This window comes from Podarcis melisellensis (assembly GCF_964234715.1).
Source record: "Podarcis melisellensis genome assembly, chromosome: 13".
Taxonomy (NCBI): domain Eukaryota; kingdom Metazoa; phylum Chordata; class Lepidosauria; order Squamata; family Lacertidae; genus Podarcis; species Podarcis melisellensis.
Genome location: NC_138545.1, coordinates 2,266,824 through 2,283,086, shown reverse-complemented (window position 1 = coordinate 2,283,086; position 16,263 = coordinate 2,266,824). Strand labels below are relative to the sequence as shown.

Here is a 16,263-nt window from a genome sequence, read left to right as displayed (position 1 = left end):
GATGGGGGTGGAGACGCTCCTTCAGGTCTCCTGGGCCTTTGAGGCCGTTTAGGGCTTTAAAGGTCAGCACCAACACTTTGCATTGTGCTCAGAAACGTACTGGGAGCCAGTGTAGGTCTTTCAAGACCAGTGTTATGTGGTCTCGGTGGCCGCTCCCAGTCACCAGTCTAGCTGCTGCATTTTGGATTAGTTGTAGTTTCCGGGTCACCTTCAAAGGCAGCCCCACGTAGAGCGCATGGCAGTAGTCCAAGCGGGAGATAACAAGAGCATGCACCACTCTGACGAGACAGACAGTGGGCAGGGAGGGTCTCATCCTATGTACCAGATGAAGCTGGTAGACAGCTGCCCTGGACGCAGAACTGACCTGCGCCTCCATGGACAGCGGTGAGTCCAGAATGATTCCCAGGCTGCACACCTGGTCCTTCAGGGGCACAGTTGCCCCATTCAGGACCAGGGAGTCCTCCACACCTGCCCACCTCCTGTCCCCCCAAAAGAGTACTTCTGTCTTGTCAGGATTCAACCTCAATCTGTTAGCCGCCATCCATCCTCCAACCGCCTCCAGACACTCACACAGGACCTTCACCACCTTCACTGGTTCCGATTTGAAAGAGAGGTAGAGCTGGGTATCATCTGCATATTGATGGACACCCAGTCCAAACCCCCTGATGATCTCTCCCAGCGGCTGCATGTGGATGTTGAAAAACATGGGGGAGAGGACAGAACCCTGAGGCACCCCACAAGTGAGAGCCCAGGGGTCTGAACACTCATCCCCCACCCCACTTTCTGGACACGGCCCAGAAGGAAGGAGCGGAACCACTGTAGGACAGTGCCCCCAGCTCCCAGCCCCTCTAGACGGTCCAAAAGGATGTTATGGTCGATGGTGTCAAAGGCCACTGAGAGATCCAGCAGAACTAGGAAACAGCTCTCACCTTTGTCCCTAGCCCGCCGGAGATCATCAACCAGCACGACCAAGGCAGTTTCAGTCCCATGATGAGGCCTGAATCCCGACTGGAAGGGATCCAAATGATCCGCTTCTTCCAGGTGTGTCTGGAGTTGTTCAGCAACCACTCACTTAGTCACCTTGCCCAAGAATGGAAGGTTTGAGACTGGGCGATAATTGGCCATTCTGGCCGGGTCTAAAGATGTTTTTTTAAGAAGCGGTTTAATAACCGCCTCTTTCAGGGGGTCTGGGAAGGCTCCCTCACGGAGGGAAGCATTCACCACCCCACGAAGCCCATCGCCCAGTCCTTCCCGGCTAGCTTTTATAAGCCAGGATGGGCAAGGATCAAGGAGACAGGTGGTTGGTTTCACTCGTCCAAGCAGCCTGTCCACATCCTCGGAGGTAACAGATTGGAATTGATCCCACGCAACTTGACTAGACAGGACTCTAGCACTCTCCCGCCCTGGCCCTGCTCCCACGGTGGAGTCTACCACTTCCCGAATCTGAGCGACTTTATCTGCAAAAAACTTTGCAAAATCATTACAGGAGATCATGTGGCCCGTACTGGGCCCTGATGTTGCAGGTGGTTCCGCTAAATTGCGAACCCCCTGAAAAAGTCTCCTGCTGCTGTTTTCTGCAGATGCAATAGAGGCGGTGAAGAAAGTCTTCTTCGCCGTCTCTATCGCCACTTGGTAGGCTCGATGTTGAGCTCTAACCTGTGTCCGGTCAGCTTCAGAATGAGTTATCCGCCACCGGCACTCTAGCCGTCTCAGCGATTGTTTCATTGCCCTCAGATCCGTGGAAAACCACGGGGCTCTCCGGGCTTCATGCAATCAGAGAGGGCGCTTCGGAGCCAAACAGTTAATAGCCCTGGTTAACTCCACATTCCAGCGGGCCACCAGGGAATCGGCTGAAAGGCCATCAACATGGGATAAAGCATCCCCTACTACTCTCTGGAAACCATTTGGATCCATTAAGTGGCGGGGACGGACCATCTGAATCGGTCCAACCCACGAAAGAAAACATTTCGACGACAGCAGAGACTGCAGTTGTAAACAGAGTTTATATTGCTTATCAGATGTTCTCAGGTAAGGGAAAATCCAGATTATTTTTTTTTAAATGCTGTGATGTCCATATGGCATTTGCGATCTTGTATTATGGACTGTTTGATGTTGGCTTTCCCAACATTAAATATTTCCCCTCCAGCTTTTCTCGATCCTCCCTTTAGTTTGTTGGGCTTCTGGTCGTACGCTATGAATGGACTTCCTCAAGAGCATGTGGGTTCTCTGTTGTTGGGGGTTCTTCAGCAGATGCCAGGGATTCTTACCCTCGATTCCTGCAGGTGTGCAGCCTAGGAGTCATTTTGGACTCACCGCTGTCCATGGAGGCGCAGGTCAGTTCTGTGTCCAGGGCAGCTGTTTACCAGCTCCATCTGGTACGCAGGATGAGACCCTACCTGCCTGCAGACTGTCTGGCCAGAGTGGTGCATGCTGTGGTTATCTCCCACTTGGACAACTGCAATGCGCTCTACATGGGGCTACCTTTGAAGGTGACCCGGAAACTGCAACCAATCCAGAATGCGGCAGCTAGATTGGGGACTGAGAGACCACATACCACCAGTCTTGAAAGACCTACACTGGCTCCCAGTACGTTTCCGAGAACAATTCAAAGTGTTAGTGCTGATATTTAAAGCCCTAAACAGCCTCGGTCCCGTATACCTGAAGGAGCGTCTCCACCCCCATCGTTCTGCCCGGACACTGAAGTCCAGCTCCGAGGGCCTTCTGGCAGTTCCCTCACTGCAAGAAGCCAAGTTACAGGGAACCAGGCAGAGGGCCTTCTCGGTGGTGGCGCCCTCCCTGTGAAACGCCCTGCCACCAGATGTCAAAGAGAAAAACAACTACCAGACTTTTAGAAGATATCTGAAGGCAGCCCAGTTTAGGGAAGCTTTTAATGTTTGATGCATTGCTGTATTTTAATATTTTGTTGGAAGCCGCCCAAAGTGGCTGGGGAAGCCCAGCTAGATGGGTGGGGTATAAATAATAAATTATTATAATATTATTATTACAGGGGGTTGGACTAGATGACCCACAGGATCCCTTCCAACTGTACAATTCTGTGGTTCTATGAGTTTTGGGTTACCAGAGTTTGTGGGTGTCAGGCACCCATAATTCCTAGGTTTAGTTAGTGTTGGAACATGATCTATCCTTGCAGAGCTAAACTGGAAGTCGCACTCTTAATATTTAAAAAATACGAATAATACCTGACAGCACACACTCCACAGATAACCACTACTTAACGCTTCAAAAATTAGGAAACATCCCTTGAACAAATAGGCCCTTTATTTGAGTTTATAGTATTTAGCCCCGGGCTGAACACTGAGATAGCAGGAAGTTATTGAGGAAACCTAAACTATACAACTTGCAAATCACTCGGAGAAAAGCGAATGCAAATTCTGGACTTGGAACAGGGGCCAGTCTGCGTCAATTAAACTGTGACATCAAAGTCTTCTCCTTTTCCATAGGCTGCTCCCGGAGGGAAAAGCAAATAGAAGGTATTGCTCAAATTGCTCTGAGTGACAGGCATGTGAACTCTTGAGCATGATCTGTTTTGCGTGCGCAGCCCGTCTCGCGATGTAGCTGTGACGTTTGGGGCAGTTTGCGTTCTTGCAAGAATTTATGTTAGGGAAACCAGGAACTTGTAAATATTTATTTTGTCTTACTTGATGGGTGGGAGCTGGAGGTCAAGGGAAAGGTGGGGTCAAGCCCTGATACTCAGGTTTCTGTCGCCAGAACCTCCCAATTTGTGATGTATTTGTGATGCGTGCATGATGTAATTTCAGGGGTGTCGTGGGTTCCTTTGTAAAACTGATAAAAGTGGGAGCCACCCTTTGTTCTGGGCTTTTTCCTGCTTCTCCCATGTGCTGGGTGCGAGTTCTGTTACAACAGTTGTTTGAATAAAGACCAGGCTGCTGTTTTGCAACTCTATTCCTGGATCGTGTCTTTGTTTGGTAATCCAAGTGAGCCCGAGGATTTTCCTATAACATTGTAAAACAGGGAGGGCCTGCCTTGCTTTCCTTTCAGTCGGTAGAGCATGAGACTCTCAATCTTAAGTTCGCGGGTTCGAGACCCAGGTGGAGCAAAAGATTTCTGCGTTGCAGCCGGGTTGGGCTAGATGAACGCAGGGTCCCTTTCCAGCTCCACAATTCGGTGACTTTTCTCCGACCCACAATGAGCAATGATGGGGATCCTTGAGGCACTGCTCTGGCCTGATCCAGCGACTTCCTCTCTCCCAGCTATTAAGGGCCCATTAAGGCACCGTTCGTTCTCCATCCTGCGGCCATTTCCAGGCAAGGGAGGGAATTGCAAATCATATTATTGCATTACAGCTCGCTTGCTTGGACCCTTTCCAGAATCTCATTGAGCTGATTTTAGCAAAGAGATAAGGCTAAGAAGGCTCCGTACAGTGGTACCTCGGGTTACATACGCTTCAGGTTACATGCACTTCAGGTTACAGACTCCGCTAACCCAGAAATAGTGCTTCAGGTTAAGAACTTTGCTTCAGGATGAGAACAGAAATCTTGCTCTGGCAGCACAGTGGCAGCAGGAGGCCCCATTAGCTAAAGTGGTGCTTCAGGTTAAGAACAGTTTCAGGTTAAGAACGGACCTCCGGAACGAATTAAGTACTTAACCCGAGGTACCACTGTATTTGCAAAAGGATTGGGTGCTGTTTCTGCTGTGCTTTACAGGAAAGTTTGGGTGCCTGCAAGCAGGCAGGCCTGGTGGACCCCTTCCCTGGGACTGGTAGGGCAGAAAGCAAGGAGGCCAACAGGAGGTGGCGCCAAACCCAGGAATGGGCAGCTGAGGCAACTCATCCTTGTTTTCTTCTCCCCACCTTCCTCCCTGCTGTCTTTGCAGTCTTCTTCTACAAGGGGGACGTCAAGACGGAGGAGGAGGAGGAAGAAAAGGAGGCAGCCAGGCTCACCCCTTCGACTCGCTGTGAGTAGAATCCTAAAATGGCAGAGCTGAAAGGGACCCCTGAGGGTCATCCATCCCACCCCCCCCTGCAATGCAGGAATCCCAGCTAATAATAATAAATTTTATGTATACCCCGCCCTCCCCTGCCAAAGCCGGGCTCAGGGCGGCTAACACCAGTAAAATTACAATGGAGGGGACGGACAAAAAAACAACCCAATTTAAAATACAGGTTAAAATGCAATTTAGCCTCATTTTAAAAGTCAAAACATAAGGGGAGGGAAACATAAGGGTCAGACTGAGTCCAAACCAAAGGCCTGGTGGAACAGCTCTGTCTTGCAGGCCCTGCGGAAAGATGTCAAATCCCGCAGGACCCTAGTCTCTTGGGACAGAGCGTTCCACCAGATCGGGGCCAGTGCTGAAAAGGCCCTGGCCCTAGTTGAGACCAATCTAACCTCCTTGCAACTTGGGAGCTCCAAGGTGTTGTCATTTGTGGACCTTAAGGTCCTCCGCGGGGCAGGAGAGGCGGTCCTGTAGGTACGTGGGTCCTGGCCGCATAGGGCTTTAAAGGTGAAAACCAGCACCTTAAACCTGACCCTGTACTCCACCGGGAGCCAGTGCAGCTGGTATAGCACCGGGTGAATGTGATCCCATGGCAAGGACCCCGTAAGGAGCCTCGCCGCGGCATTCTGCACCCGCTGAAGTTTCTGGGTCAGCTTCGAGGGCAGCCCCGCGTAGAGCGAGTTACAGTAGTCAAGCCTGGAGATGACCGTTGCATGGAATACTGTGGGCAAATCAGGGCGGGAAAGGTAAGGGACCAACTGCTTAGCACTGCAGAGATGGAAAAATGCCACCTTTGCTGTGGCTCCATGGAAAGGGAGGCGTCGAAGGTTGCACCCAAGCTCTTGACAGAAGGCGCTGGCACTAATTGCGCCCCTGCAAGAGATGGGAGTTGGTCCCCCAACCCCACGTCGTCCCGACCCACTCAGAGGACCCCTGTCTTCGAAGGATTTAATTTCAACTGGCTCCCACGCAGCCATCCAGCCACAGCTTCCAAGCACCTGGTCAGTGTGTCCGGGGCCGAGTCAGGGCGGCTGTCCATCAACAGATAGAGTTGGGTGTCATCGGCATATTGATGACAACCCAGCCCAAAGCTCCAGACAATCTGGGCAAGGGGGCATATGTTGTTGTTTAGTCGTGTCCGCCTCTTCGTGACCCCCTGGACCAGAGCACGCCAGGCCCTCCTGTCTCCCACTGCCTCCCGCAGTTTGGTCAAACTCATGTTTGTAGCTTCGAGAACACTGTCCCACCATCTCGTCCTCTGTCGTCCCCTTCTCCTTGTGCCCTCCATCTTTCCCAACATCAGGGTCTTTTCCAGGGAGTCTTCTCTTCTCATGAGGTGGCCAAAGTATTGGAGCCTCAGCTTCAGGATCTGTCCTTCCCGTGAGCACTCAGGGCTGATTTCCTTCAGAATGGAGAGGTTGGATCTCCTTGCAGTCCAGGGGACTCTCAAGAGTCTCCTCCAGCACCAGAATTCAAAAGCATCAATAAAGATATTAAAAAGCATCGGGGAAAGGACTGCGCCCTGTGGCACACCAAGGAGTGCCGCAGCGACAACTCCCTCCCTAGCGCCACTCTCTGTCCCCGACCAGAGATAAAGGATCACAGCCGTTGTTGGACTGTGCCCTGAATACCTACGTCAGCAAGGCATTGGCCCAAAGGTTTTTGATCGACCGTGTCGAAGGCTGCTGGCAGATCTAAGAGAATCAGCAGTCCCAACCCGCCTCGGTCTACGGAGATCATCTGTTAGGGCGACCAAAGCTGTCTCGGTCCCGTAACCAGGGCGAAAGCCAGACTGAAATGGGTCCAGACTGAGACGATGTTTCATTCAGAAACCTACCTAGCTGTTTGGCACCTCTCTCTCAATTACCTTACCCAGGTATGGAAGATTCAAAACCGGGCAGTAATTGGATAGATCTAAAGGACGCGGGTGGCGCTGTGGGTTAAACCACAGAGCCTAGGACTTGCCGATCGGAAGGTCGGCGGTTCGAATCCCTGTGACAGGGTGAGCTCCCGTTGCTCGGTCCCTGCTCCTGCCAACCTAGCAGTTCGAAAGCACACCAGTGCAAGTAGATCAATAGGTACTGCTCCGGCGGCAAGGTAAACGGCGTTTTCGTGCGCTGCTCTGGTTCGCCAGAAGCGGCTTAGTCCTGCTGGCCACATGACCCGGAAGCTGTACGCCGGCTCCCTCGGCCAGTAAAGCGAGATGAGCGCTGCAACCCCAGAGTCAGCCACGACTGGACCTAATGGTCAGGGGTCCCTTTACCTTTACCTTTAAAGGAACTAAGGATGTTTTCTTTAAGAGTGGACACACCACTGCTTCCTTCTACTCCCAGGAAACAGCTCTTGCCACCAGAAAGTTCTTCCTGATGTTCAGTCGGAATTTCCTTTCTTGTGATTTGAATCCTTTGGTTCGGGTTTGCTTCCTCCTCCACGAGAAAGCCTTTCAGATACCATCTCTCCCTCCTCCTGTCAAGGCGAAATTAACCCAGCTCCTTTGACCGTTCCTCATAGGGCTTAGTTTCCAGACCCTTTTATCATCTTGTTCGAACCTCCTCTGCACACTTTCCAGCTTGTCGATCTCCTTCTTAAACTGGGGTGCCCAGAACGAGACACAGGATTCCAGGTGGAGTTTGTCCAAGGCGCCTAAATTGCACAGAAGAAACGGGACCTTGCGTTGCTGTGCGTAGATCGTAATATCCTCTGTCGTTAGACTGGTCCAACCGCAGGCACTGAGACTTCCTGTCTCTTTGAGATTTACTTTCTTTCTCACAATGAGATTGTGCCGTTCTGAATAATCGTTATTTATAAGTCTCTTCTCCCTCCCATCCTTTCAGTCAAAAACGAACGGCAGCGAAGAGAACATCTGCTTCCTCCTCAAGGCCTCTCCTCGGAAACATAATTAGGCCGGTAAGCTCCAACTTTTACAGAATCGTAGGCTCGCAAGGGACCCCTGGGGGTCATCCAGCCTGACCCCCTGGAATGCGGGGATGGCAGCTGGAGAATCCCTGACGGGAGGCCACCCGGCCTCTGATAAAACATGAAGGAGAGGTCCGCGCTGCTTTTGAACTCTGCATGGCGAGGGCTTCCCCAGGGAAATAAGACAGAGTCAAAGCAGAGCCCCCTTGCAAAACCTCGGCTCCTCGGCACGTAATTAGACTGCGGAACTCCTTGCCACATGAGGGCCACGAATTTAGATGGCTTTGAAAGAGGACTGGATAAATTTAATGGAGGGGGAGAGGGCTATCGACGGCTACTGGCCAGGATGCTTCTGAATGCGAGTTGCTGGAAACGGCAGGAGGGGAGAGCCGTCTTGGGTTCGAATCCTGACTACAGGCATCTTTTTGGCCCCGTGAGAACAGGATGGTCTGCTTTTACTGTAATTATTGGTATGTTTTAAACAGAATTTATTATAGTTTTAATCGGTGCTTTTTTCGGGAGGGAACGCATACCCCTAGACATTTTTTTATTCTAAGTTTGGCCTCATTGAGGGGTGCCGTTTCTACGGGGATATACGCTCAGTATTTATCACTCCTGTTGTACAAAAATCTCCAAATGGGTCCGGACTTCAATGTCTAAAACTCCTGGTAGAGGACAAGGATCTAGAGATCACGCTCAGGGTGGCCAAATTCTGTGCGACTGCCATAAAACTTAGGAAACAAGCTGTACTACTAAAACGATCAAGGTTTTAAATGACAATTTCAGGTTATATTTTAGTGATCAAGATTGAATATATTCTTTTAACTGCCGCTATATCTGAATTGTCTCTGTTATACCCAACTGCAATTCAATGCATTCCTGTTGTGCTTGATGATTTTCCTGATATTGTAAGTGAGCCGGAACTGGTCTGTGACCGTAATAATAAAATTCTATTCTATTCTATTCGCTGAGGGGCAGTATTTCAATAGGAGCAGGAATAAATGAGAGTCCCCCTAAACATTTCTTTTAAAAGAAAACAGAAAGCGCACTGGTTTTAATTCTATCCATGTTTAATTGTCTTTTCATGACAGATTTACCCCCGTATTTTTAGCCTGTTCCTGTTTGTGTCTGTAAGACGCCCTCCCGTCAGGGGGGAAATTCAGGGTATAAATAAATATATAATAACAATGATAGCAGTAATAACTGGCCCGAGTCCACCGCAGCTCCCTAACGGGCCTCTATTTAAGGAACCCTCCCTTCCCGCGATTTCCAGAAATCGGCTTTCTAGAAAAGCATTGCTTCCTCCGACTGTGGAGACAATGGCCCTCTCTTCCTCCAGGAATTCGCCCAAACCTCTTTTGTAGCCACCCGGGTCGGCATACTGAGGCAGGGAGTCCCGTAGTTCAACCCTGCGCCACACGAAGCAGGGCAGAGAGCGAAAGGGACAGGTGATTTACAACGAGTCAAAAAATACATATTCTATTTTTTTATATAAATTTTTATTAGTTTTTTTAACATATCATTTCCAACAATCATATAACATAACTTCTTCTCTCATACGATGTTTTAGACTTCCGTCAACACCTCTGATGTGTTTTCGTTCTTTATCGCTTATTCTGCATTTCTTAACTTCTCTATCGCTCTTAATTATCATTAACTTATAATTCTCCTCATAGTCTTTCTTGCAATATATTCTTGCAATAACTTCTCTATTACTCGTAATTATCATTAACTAGTAATTCTCCTCATAGTCTTTCTTGCAATATTTCAGATAGCCCTCCTTACAAAACTTCTTGCAGTCCTACGAGCGTAATTGGTTCATTACAATTACTTTCCAAATAGTTCGTATATTTACTAGGTTCTTGCTGTTATTTGTGGCGTCCTGCCTTTTGGGAACCAACCTAAACTTCAGGGACATTCCGGGATCAAATCAGAAACTGGATTCTAATAATAATAATAATAATAATAATAATAATAATAATAATATATTTATACCCTGCCCATTTGACTGGGTTTCCCCAGCCACTCTGGGCGGCTTCCAACAGAACACTAAAATACAGTAACTTATTAAACATTAAAAGCTTCCCTAAACAGGGCTGCCTTCAGATGTCGTCTAAAAGTCTGGTTATTGTTTTTCTCTTTGACATCTGGTGGGAGGGCGTTCCACAGGGCGGGAGCCACCACCGAGAAGGCCCTCTGCCAGGTTCCCTGTAACTTGGCTTCTCGCAGCGACATCCCTGGGAAATGGGGTCTGGGGTCTGGGATCGGGCCCGGTTCATTCGGGGGCGCGAGGGCACCCTCAGTCCCCCCAGCTGACCGGCTGCTGCCTCCTCCTTTTTCCGGACAGGTGTCCCCTGCCTCAGGATGCGAAAGACCCACATACTCTGTATCGTGATTCTTGGGAGCTTCCTGACCATCGCTGCCTTGCACTGGCAGCTCGCCCGCATGGCGCCCCAGTGGGTGCCCTCGCCCTGTGCTTGCTGCTACACCTTCCAGCCCCCGCCGCTGGCCAACGCCACCTCCCTGAGCGACGGCACCTACACCTACCGCCTCGACCCGGGCATCTACAACGACCTCTTCCCACACCTGCAGCAATATCAGTGCCGGGAGCTCACCTGTGAGCAGAACTGGTGCCCAGAGGCCTCTGCCGCCCCGCTGCTCCTCCTGGCCATCAAGTCCCACCCGGGGTCCAGCGCAAGGAGGGCGGCCCTGCGGCGCACCTGGGCGCGGCCGCGGGAGATGGGGGGCTTCCGGATCCGACATGTGTTCCTGATGGCCGTGTCTCCCAACCAGAAGCAGATGAACCTGGCGACGGAGGAGAACGAGGAGTTCGGGGACATGCTGTTGTGGGATTTCATGGAGTCGCACCACAACCTGTCCCTGAAGGAACGATGTTTCCTGCAGTGGGTGCACAACAGCTGCCCAGGTGTGGCTTACATCTTCAAAGGTACGTCACGGGCTGGCTGGGGGCGAAAGGTGCAGGGCAGGTGTGCCGGGAAGGAGGCCTGGCTCTTAAGCAGGAAGAAGCAGATGCGCAAAGATAGGATAGGGGCCACCTGGCTTACTATCAGCGCATGCGTAGAGCATCTAGGGGTCAAGCTGAACGTGAGCCAGCAGTGTGATGCAGCAGCAAAAAAGGCTAATGCTATCCTAGGCTGTGGGACACGGGTGGCGCTGTGGGTTAAACCACAGAGCCTAGGACTTGCCGATCAGAAGGTCGCGGTTCGAATCCCGCGACGGGGTGAGCTCCCGTTGCTCGGTCCCTGCTCCTGCCAACCTAGCCGTTCAAAAGCACACCAGTGCAAGTAGATAAATAGGTAACGCTCCGGCGGGAAGGTAAACAGCGTTTCCGTGCGCTGCTCTGGTTCCCCAGAAGCGGCTTAGTCCTGTTGGCCACATGACCCGGAAACTGTACGCCAGCTCCCTCGGCCAGTAAAACGAGATGAGCGCCCCAACCCCAGAGTCGTTCGTGACTGGACCTAATGGTCAGGGGTCCCTTTACCTTTATCCTAGGCTGCATCAACAGAAATACAGTGGTACCTCGGGTTACAGACGCTTCAGGTTACAGACTCCGCTAACCCAGAAATAGTACCTTGGGTTAAGAACTTTGCTTCAGGATGAGAACAGAAATCGTGCGGCGGCAGCAGGAGGCCCCATTAGCTAAAGTGGTGCTTCAGGTTAAGAACAGTTTCAGGTTAAGAACGGACCTCCGGAACGAATTAAGTACTTAACCCGAGGTACCACTGTATAGTGTTCAGATCAAGGGAAGTCATAGTGCTGCTGTATTCTACCTTGGTCAGACCCAACTTGGAATACTGTGTCCAGTTCTGGGCAGCACAATTTAAGAAGGTGGTTGACAAGCTGGAAGGTGGGCAGAGGTGGGTGACCAAGAATCATTGGAAATCATGGTGTGTGTGTGTTTTATGCAAAAACCACAATGTGGGGAAAACCGTGAAGCCAGCAAAATGATAATAATAATAATAATAATAATAATAATAATAATAATAATATACCGTATTTTTTGCTCCATAACGCTCACTTTTTTCCTCCTAGAAAGTAAGGGGAAATGTCTGCGTGTTATGGAGCGAATGCCTACGGATGGCAGGGGGATCTGCTGCAGTCGTGAGCAGAGGATCCATGGTTCCCCTTTCTTCCCTCCTCTGTGGCTCGCTTTTAAAGAGCAAAGCGGGAGAAGAGCCGCTGAGTGGGGAGGAGAGAGGGACAGGGAGCCTGCTTCATTAAAGGAGCAAAGCGGGAGAGGAGAGGAGCCTTCTCCCCTTATATCCCTCTTCTGCATTATTAACAGCATCCTTCTCCACCCACTCCACGCGTGCTCCTTGTCCCTTGAGTGTTTTTCCTTCCCTTCCCACTTAAAATGTGGTTACAAAGCACGGATCCACATGGATCCTCAGGATTTTTGCACTGGGTCACCCCAAATTCACCATCAGATCACATAGCATGATGTCCATGGCTACAGCTTGCACCAAAAAAATCACGCATCCACTGTTTCCTGGGGCTGCAGTGGTGCAAAAACGTGGTTACAAAGCATGGATCCACATGGATCCTCAGGATTTTTGCATTGGGTCACCCCAAACTCACCGTCAGATCACATGTCTGTGGCCACAGCATGAACCACAAAAATCATACATCCGCTGTTTCGTTTAGAATATTTTTTTTTCTTGTTTTCCTCCTCTAAAAACTATGTGCGTGTTATGGTCGGGTGCGTGTTATAGAGCGAAAAATACGGTAATTTATTATTTATACCCCGCCCATCCGGATGGGCTTTCCCAGCCACTCTGGGCGGCTCCCAACCAAATATTAAAATACAGTAATGCATCAAACATTAAAAACTTTCCTAAACAGGGCTGCCTTCAGTTGTCTTTTAAAAGTAAGATAGATAGATAGATGATAGATAGATAGATAGATAGATAGATAGATAGATAGATAGATGATAGATAGATGATAGATAGATAGATAGATAGATAGATAGATAGATAGATAGATAGATAGATAGATAGATAGACAATTACTTGACATTCAGAAGACATCTGAAGGCAGCCCTGTTCAGGGAAGTTTTTCATGTGTGACATTTTGATGTATTTTTAATCTTTGTTGGAAGCCGCCCAGAGTGGCTGGGGAAACCCAGCCAGATGGGCGGGGTACAAATAATAAATTATTGCTATTACTACTACTACAACAACAGCGATTTTATTATTTATACCTTGCCCATCTGGGTTCCCCCAGCCACTCTCCCAAGAGAACATTAAAAATACGAGAAAACATCAAACATTAAAAACTTCCCTAAAGAGGGCTGCCTTCAGATGTCTTCTAAAAGTCAGATAGTTGTTTGTTTCCTTGACATCTGATGGGAGGGGTCTTCCACAGGGCGGGCGACACCACCGAGAAGGCCCTCTGCCTGTTTCCCTGTAACCTCACTTCTCGCAGGGAGGGAACTGCCAGAAGGCCCTCGGAGCTGGACCTCAGTGCCTACATAGCTCCATCCTTATGCCAGGCATTGTGGTATATTGGCGTGACGCCATGTTTAGCTGGCGATATATCATGCCGTTGAAAACGAGATATCGCCCTGTGTTTGTGGGATGTCCTTATGGGACCTTGAACATTACTTTGAATGTCAAAACACGATGTGGCGCATAGATTTGCTTTTACCTGCATTTGACCATCGGGATGGCACTGGGGCCTGGAAAAAGTGGAGGGGGGGACCCCTCCGTCTAGAGGGGCTGGGAGATGGGGGCACTGTCCTACAGTGGTTCCTCTCCTTCCTCCTGGGCCGTGTTCAGAAAGTGGTGGTGGGGAATGAGTGTTCAGACCCCTGGGTCTCACCTGTGGGGTGCCTCGGGGTTCTGTCCTCTCCCCCATGCTTTTCAACATCTACATGCAGCCGCTGGGAGAGATCATCAGGGGGTTTGGGCTGGGTGTTCATCAGTATGCAGATGATACCCAGTTCTAACTCTCTTTCAAATCGGAACCGGTGAAGGCGGTGAAGGTCCTGTGTGAGTGTCTGGAGGTGGTTGGAGGATGGATGGCGGCTAATGGATTGAGGTTCAATCCTGACAAGACAGGAGTACTGTTTTGGGGGGACAGGAGGCAGGCAGGTGTGGAGGACTCTCTGGTCCTCAGTGGGACAACTGTGCCCCTGAAGGACCAGGTGCGCAGCCTGGGAGGCATTTTGGACTCACCGCTGTCCATGGAGGCGCAGGTCAATTCTGTGTCTAGGGCAGCTATCTGCCCGCGGACTGTCTCACCAGAGTGGTACATGCTCTAGTTATCTCCCGCTTGGACTACTGCAATGCGCTCTACGTGGGGCTACCTTTGAAGGTGACCTGGAAACTACAACTAATGCAGAATGCGGCAGCCAGACTAGTGACTGGGAGCGGCGGCCGGGTCCACATAACACCGGTCTGAAAGACCTACATTGGCTCCCAGTACGTTTCCGAGCACATTTCAAAGTGTTGGTGCTGACCTTTAAAGCCCTAAACGGCCTCAAAGGCCCAGGAGACCTGAAGGAGCATCTCCACCCCCATCGTTCAGCCCGGACACTGAGGTCTAGCTCCAAGGGCCTCCTGGCGGTTCCCTCCCTGCAAGAAGTGAGGTTACAGGGAACCAGGTGGAGGGCCTTCTCGATAGTGGCGCCCGCCCTGTGGCACACCCTCCTATCAGATGTCAAGGAAATAAACAACTACCTAACTTTTAGAAGACATCTGAAGGCAGCCCTGTACAAGAAGTTTTGAATGCTTGACGTCTTCTTTTGTTTTAATTTGTTGGAAGTCCGCCCAGAATGGCTGAGGTCACCCAGTTAATATTGAATGCTGTATTGTTTTTAACACTCGATTGCGAGCCGCCCAGAGTGGCTGAGGAAACTCAGCCAGATGTGCCGGGTATATATAATATATAATATATTATTATTAGTAGTAGTAGTAATAAAAGTAATTTCGTTGTTCCTGAGAGGGGGCAATGACAATAAAGATGATATTATTGTTATTATTATTATTATTATTAAGAGAAGCCGGTTTCTGATTTGATCCCAGAATGTAGGTGGGTTCCCATGAGGCAGGACGCCACAGATATTATTATTATTATTATTATTATTATACGAAAGCACTGTTGTTTTCCAGGGGACGATGACCTCTTTGTGAACCTGCCGGCGCTGACCGAGTACCTCGCTCAGACCCCCAACGCCTCCCACTTTATCCATGGGAACATCCAGCTCCACTCAGCTGTGATGAGGACAGGGAAGTATGCCGTCTCCACTGCCCTCTACCCTCAGCGATACTACCCCAACTTTGCCTCTGGTGGGGGCTTCATAGTGCCCGGCCCCCTGATCCCCGCCCTACATCAAGTGTCCCTGGAGCTCCCGGTCTTCCCCCTCGACGACGTCTACATGGCATTCCTAACTTTGGCCGCCGGGATCCCGCACCGCCACAACAAGCGCTTCAAAGTGTGGGGCATCCCCAAGGACGACATTGCCTTGTACCGGGACTCCCTGACGGTGCACGGGAGCTCAATGGAAAGGATGGAGGAGGTGTGGCAGGAGCTCTGGGTCAGCTGAGTGGCGGCCGCCCGTCTGTGCATAGCTGTCAACTGTCCCTTATTTGGAGGGACAGTCCCTAATCCCAGCGCCGTGTCCCGCTGCTGTCGTTTATTGATGATGTCCCTTAAATTTCCCGGGTTTCAAAGGAAGCAGCTCCTCTCCCTCCCTCCCTGCCGGCCAGGGAGGCTCCAACTGTGTTGCTTGGTTGCCCAGCCTGACCCCCTCTGGCCTCCTCTCACCAGCCTCGGCCCCCGGGAGCCCTTCTCCGCCGGGACTGGCGGGAGCCTCGGGCCCTTCCACCGCCATCCTCCTTGCGTCCGCCGAACTGAGCATCTCTGCCTGGGGTACCATCTTCGTAGCTTGGACTTCATTTTGCGTGAAAAGTGGTTGCTGCTTGTAGTTATTTAATTGCAGTGTTTCATCAGCTTGAACAGCAACCTTTGGAAACGAAGGGATAAAAACCGGTGCCACTCTCCAAAATTATCTGGTCCTTTTAAACTTTGTATTTCAGGTGGTTGACTAAAATCCCTTATTTTGGCTGCTGGTCCCTTATTTTTGAGGCTGCTGGTGCCTTATTTTCAAATCTGTAAGTTGACAGCTATGCGTCTGTGCCTGAGCCCCCGGGTCAGAAGGCAGTGGGGGGCCTGGCTCTCTCGCGTACCCGAGCTAGACGGTCTGCTCCCAGGGGCATCGGATGTCTCGCAAAGGCTCCCCGTGCCACCCTCAGACGCTAGGAAGGATCCGCAGGGCCGTTGCTGCATTCGCCTCCTCCTCCGAAGGGCCAGCTAGTAATAGTAATTTATTATTTGTACTCTGGGCGGCTT

At 50.5% G+C, this 16,263-nt stretch overlaps 1 protein-coding gene across 3 annotated transcripts; it reads left to right on the top strand.

Moving 5' to 3' along the window:
• The first annotated feature begins 4,883 nt into the window (after positions 1-4,883).
• Positions 4,884-15,975, top strand: LOC309355782 (UDP-GlcNAc:betaGal beta-1,3-N-acetylglucosaminyltransferase 7-like). 3 transcript variants are annotated; one of them, XM_081886915.1, is made up of 4 exons: positions 4,917-4,935; positions 7,809-7,881; positions 10,238-10,837; positions 15,024-15,975. In XM_081886915.1, the coding sequence occupies exons 3-4, from the start codon at positions 10,255-10,257 to the stop codon at positions 15,455-15,457; spliced, it is 1,017 nt and encodes a 338-aa protein (XP_081743041.1). In that variant the 5' UTR covers positions 4,917-4,935; positions 7,809-7,881; positions 10,238-10,254; the 3' UTR covers positions 15,458-15,975. The 3 variants fall into 3 exon arrangements, with proteins under 3 accessions (XP_081743040.1, XP_081743041.1, XP_081743039.1); XM_081886914.1 differs by lacking the exon at positions 7,809-7,881 and having other exon boundaries at positions 4,884-4,935; XM_081886913.1 differs by lacking the exons at positions 4,917-4,935; positions 7,809-7,881 and adding an exon at positions 7,894-8,360.
• Positions 15,976-16,263: the final 288 nt, after the last annotated feature.

Coding starts and splice junctions, on each gene's coding strand:
- LOC309355782 (XM_081886913.1), top strand. CDS start 8,150: ATGAGGGCCACGAATTTAGATGGCTTTGAAAGAGGACTGGATAAATTT. Junction 8,361..10,237: donor TGCTTTTACTGTAATTATTG/GTATGTTTTAAA, acceptor TTTTCCGGACAG/GTGTCCCCTGCCTCAGGATG. Junction 10,838..15,023: donor TGTGGCTTACATCTTCAAAG/GTACGTCACGGG, acceptor GTTGTTTTCCAG/GGGACGATGACCTCTTTGTG.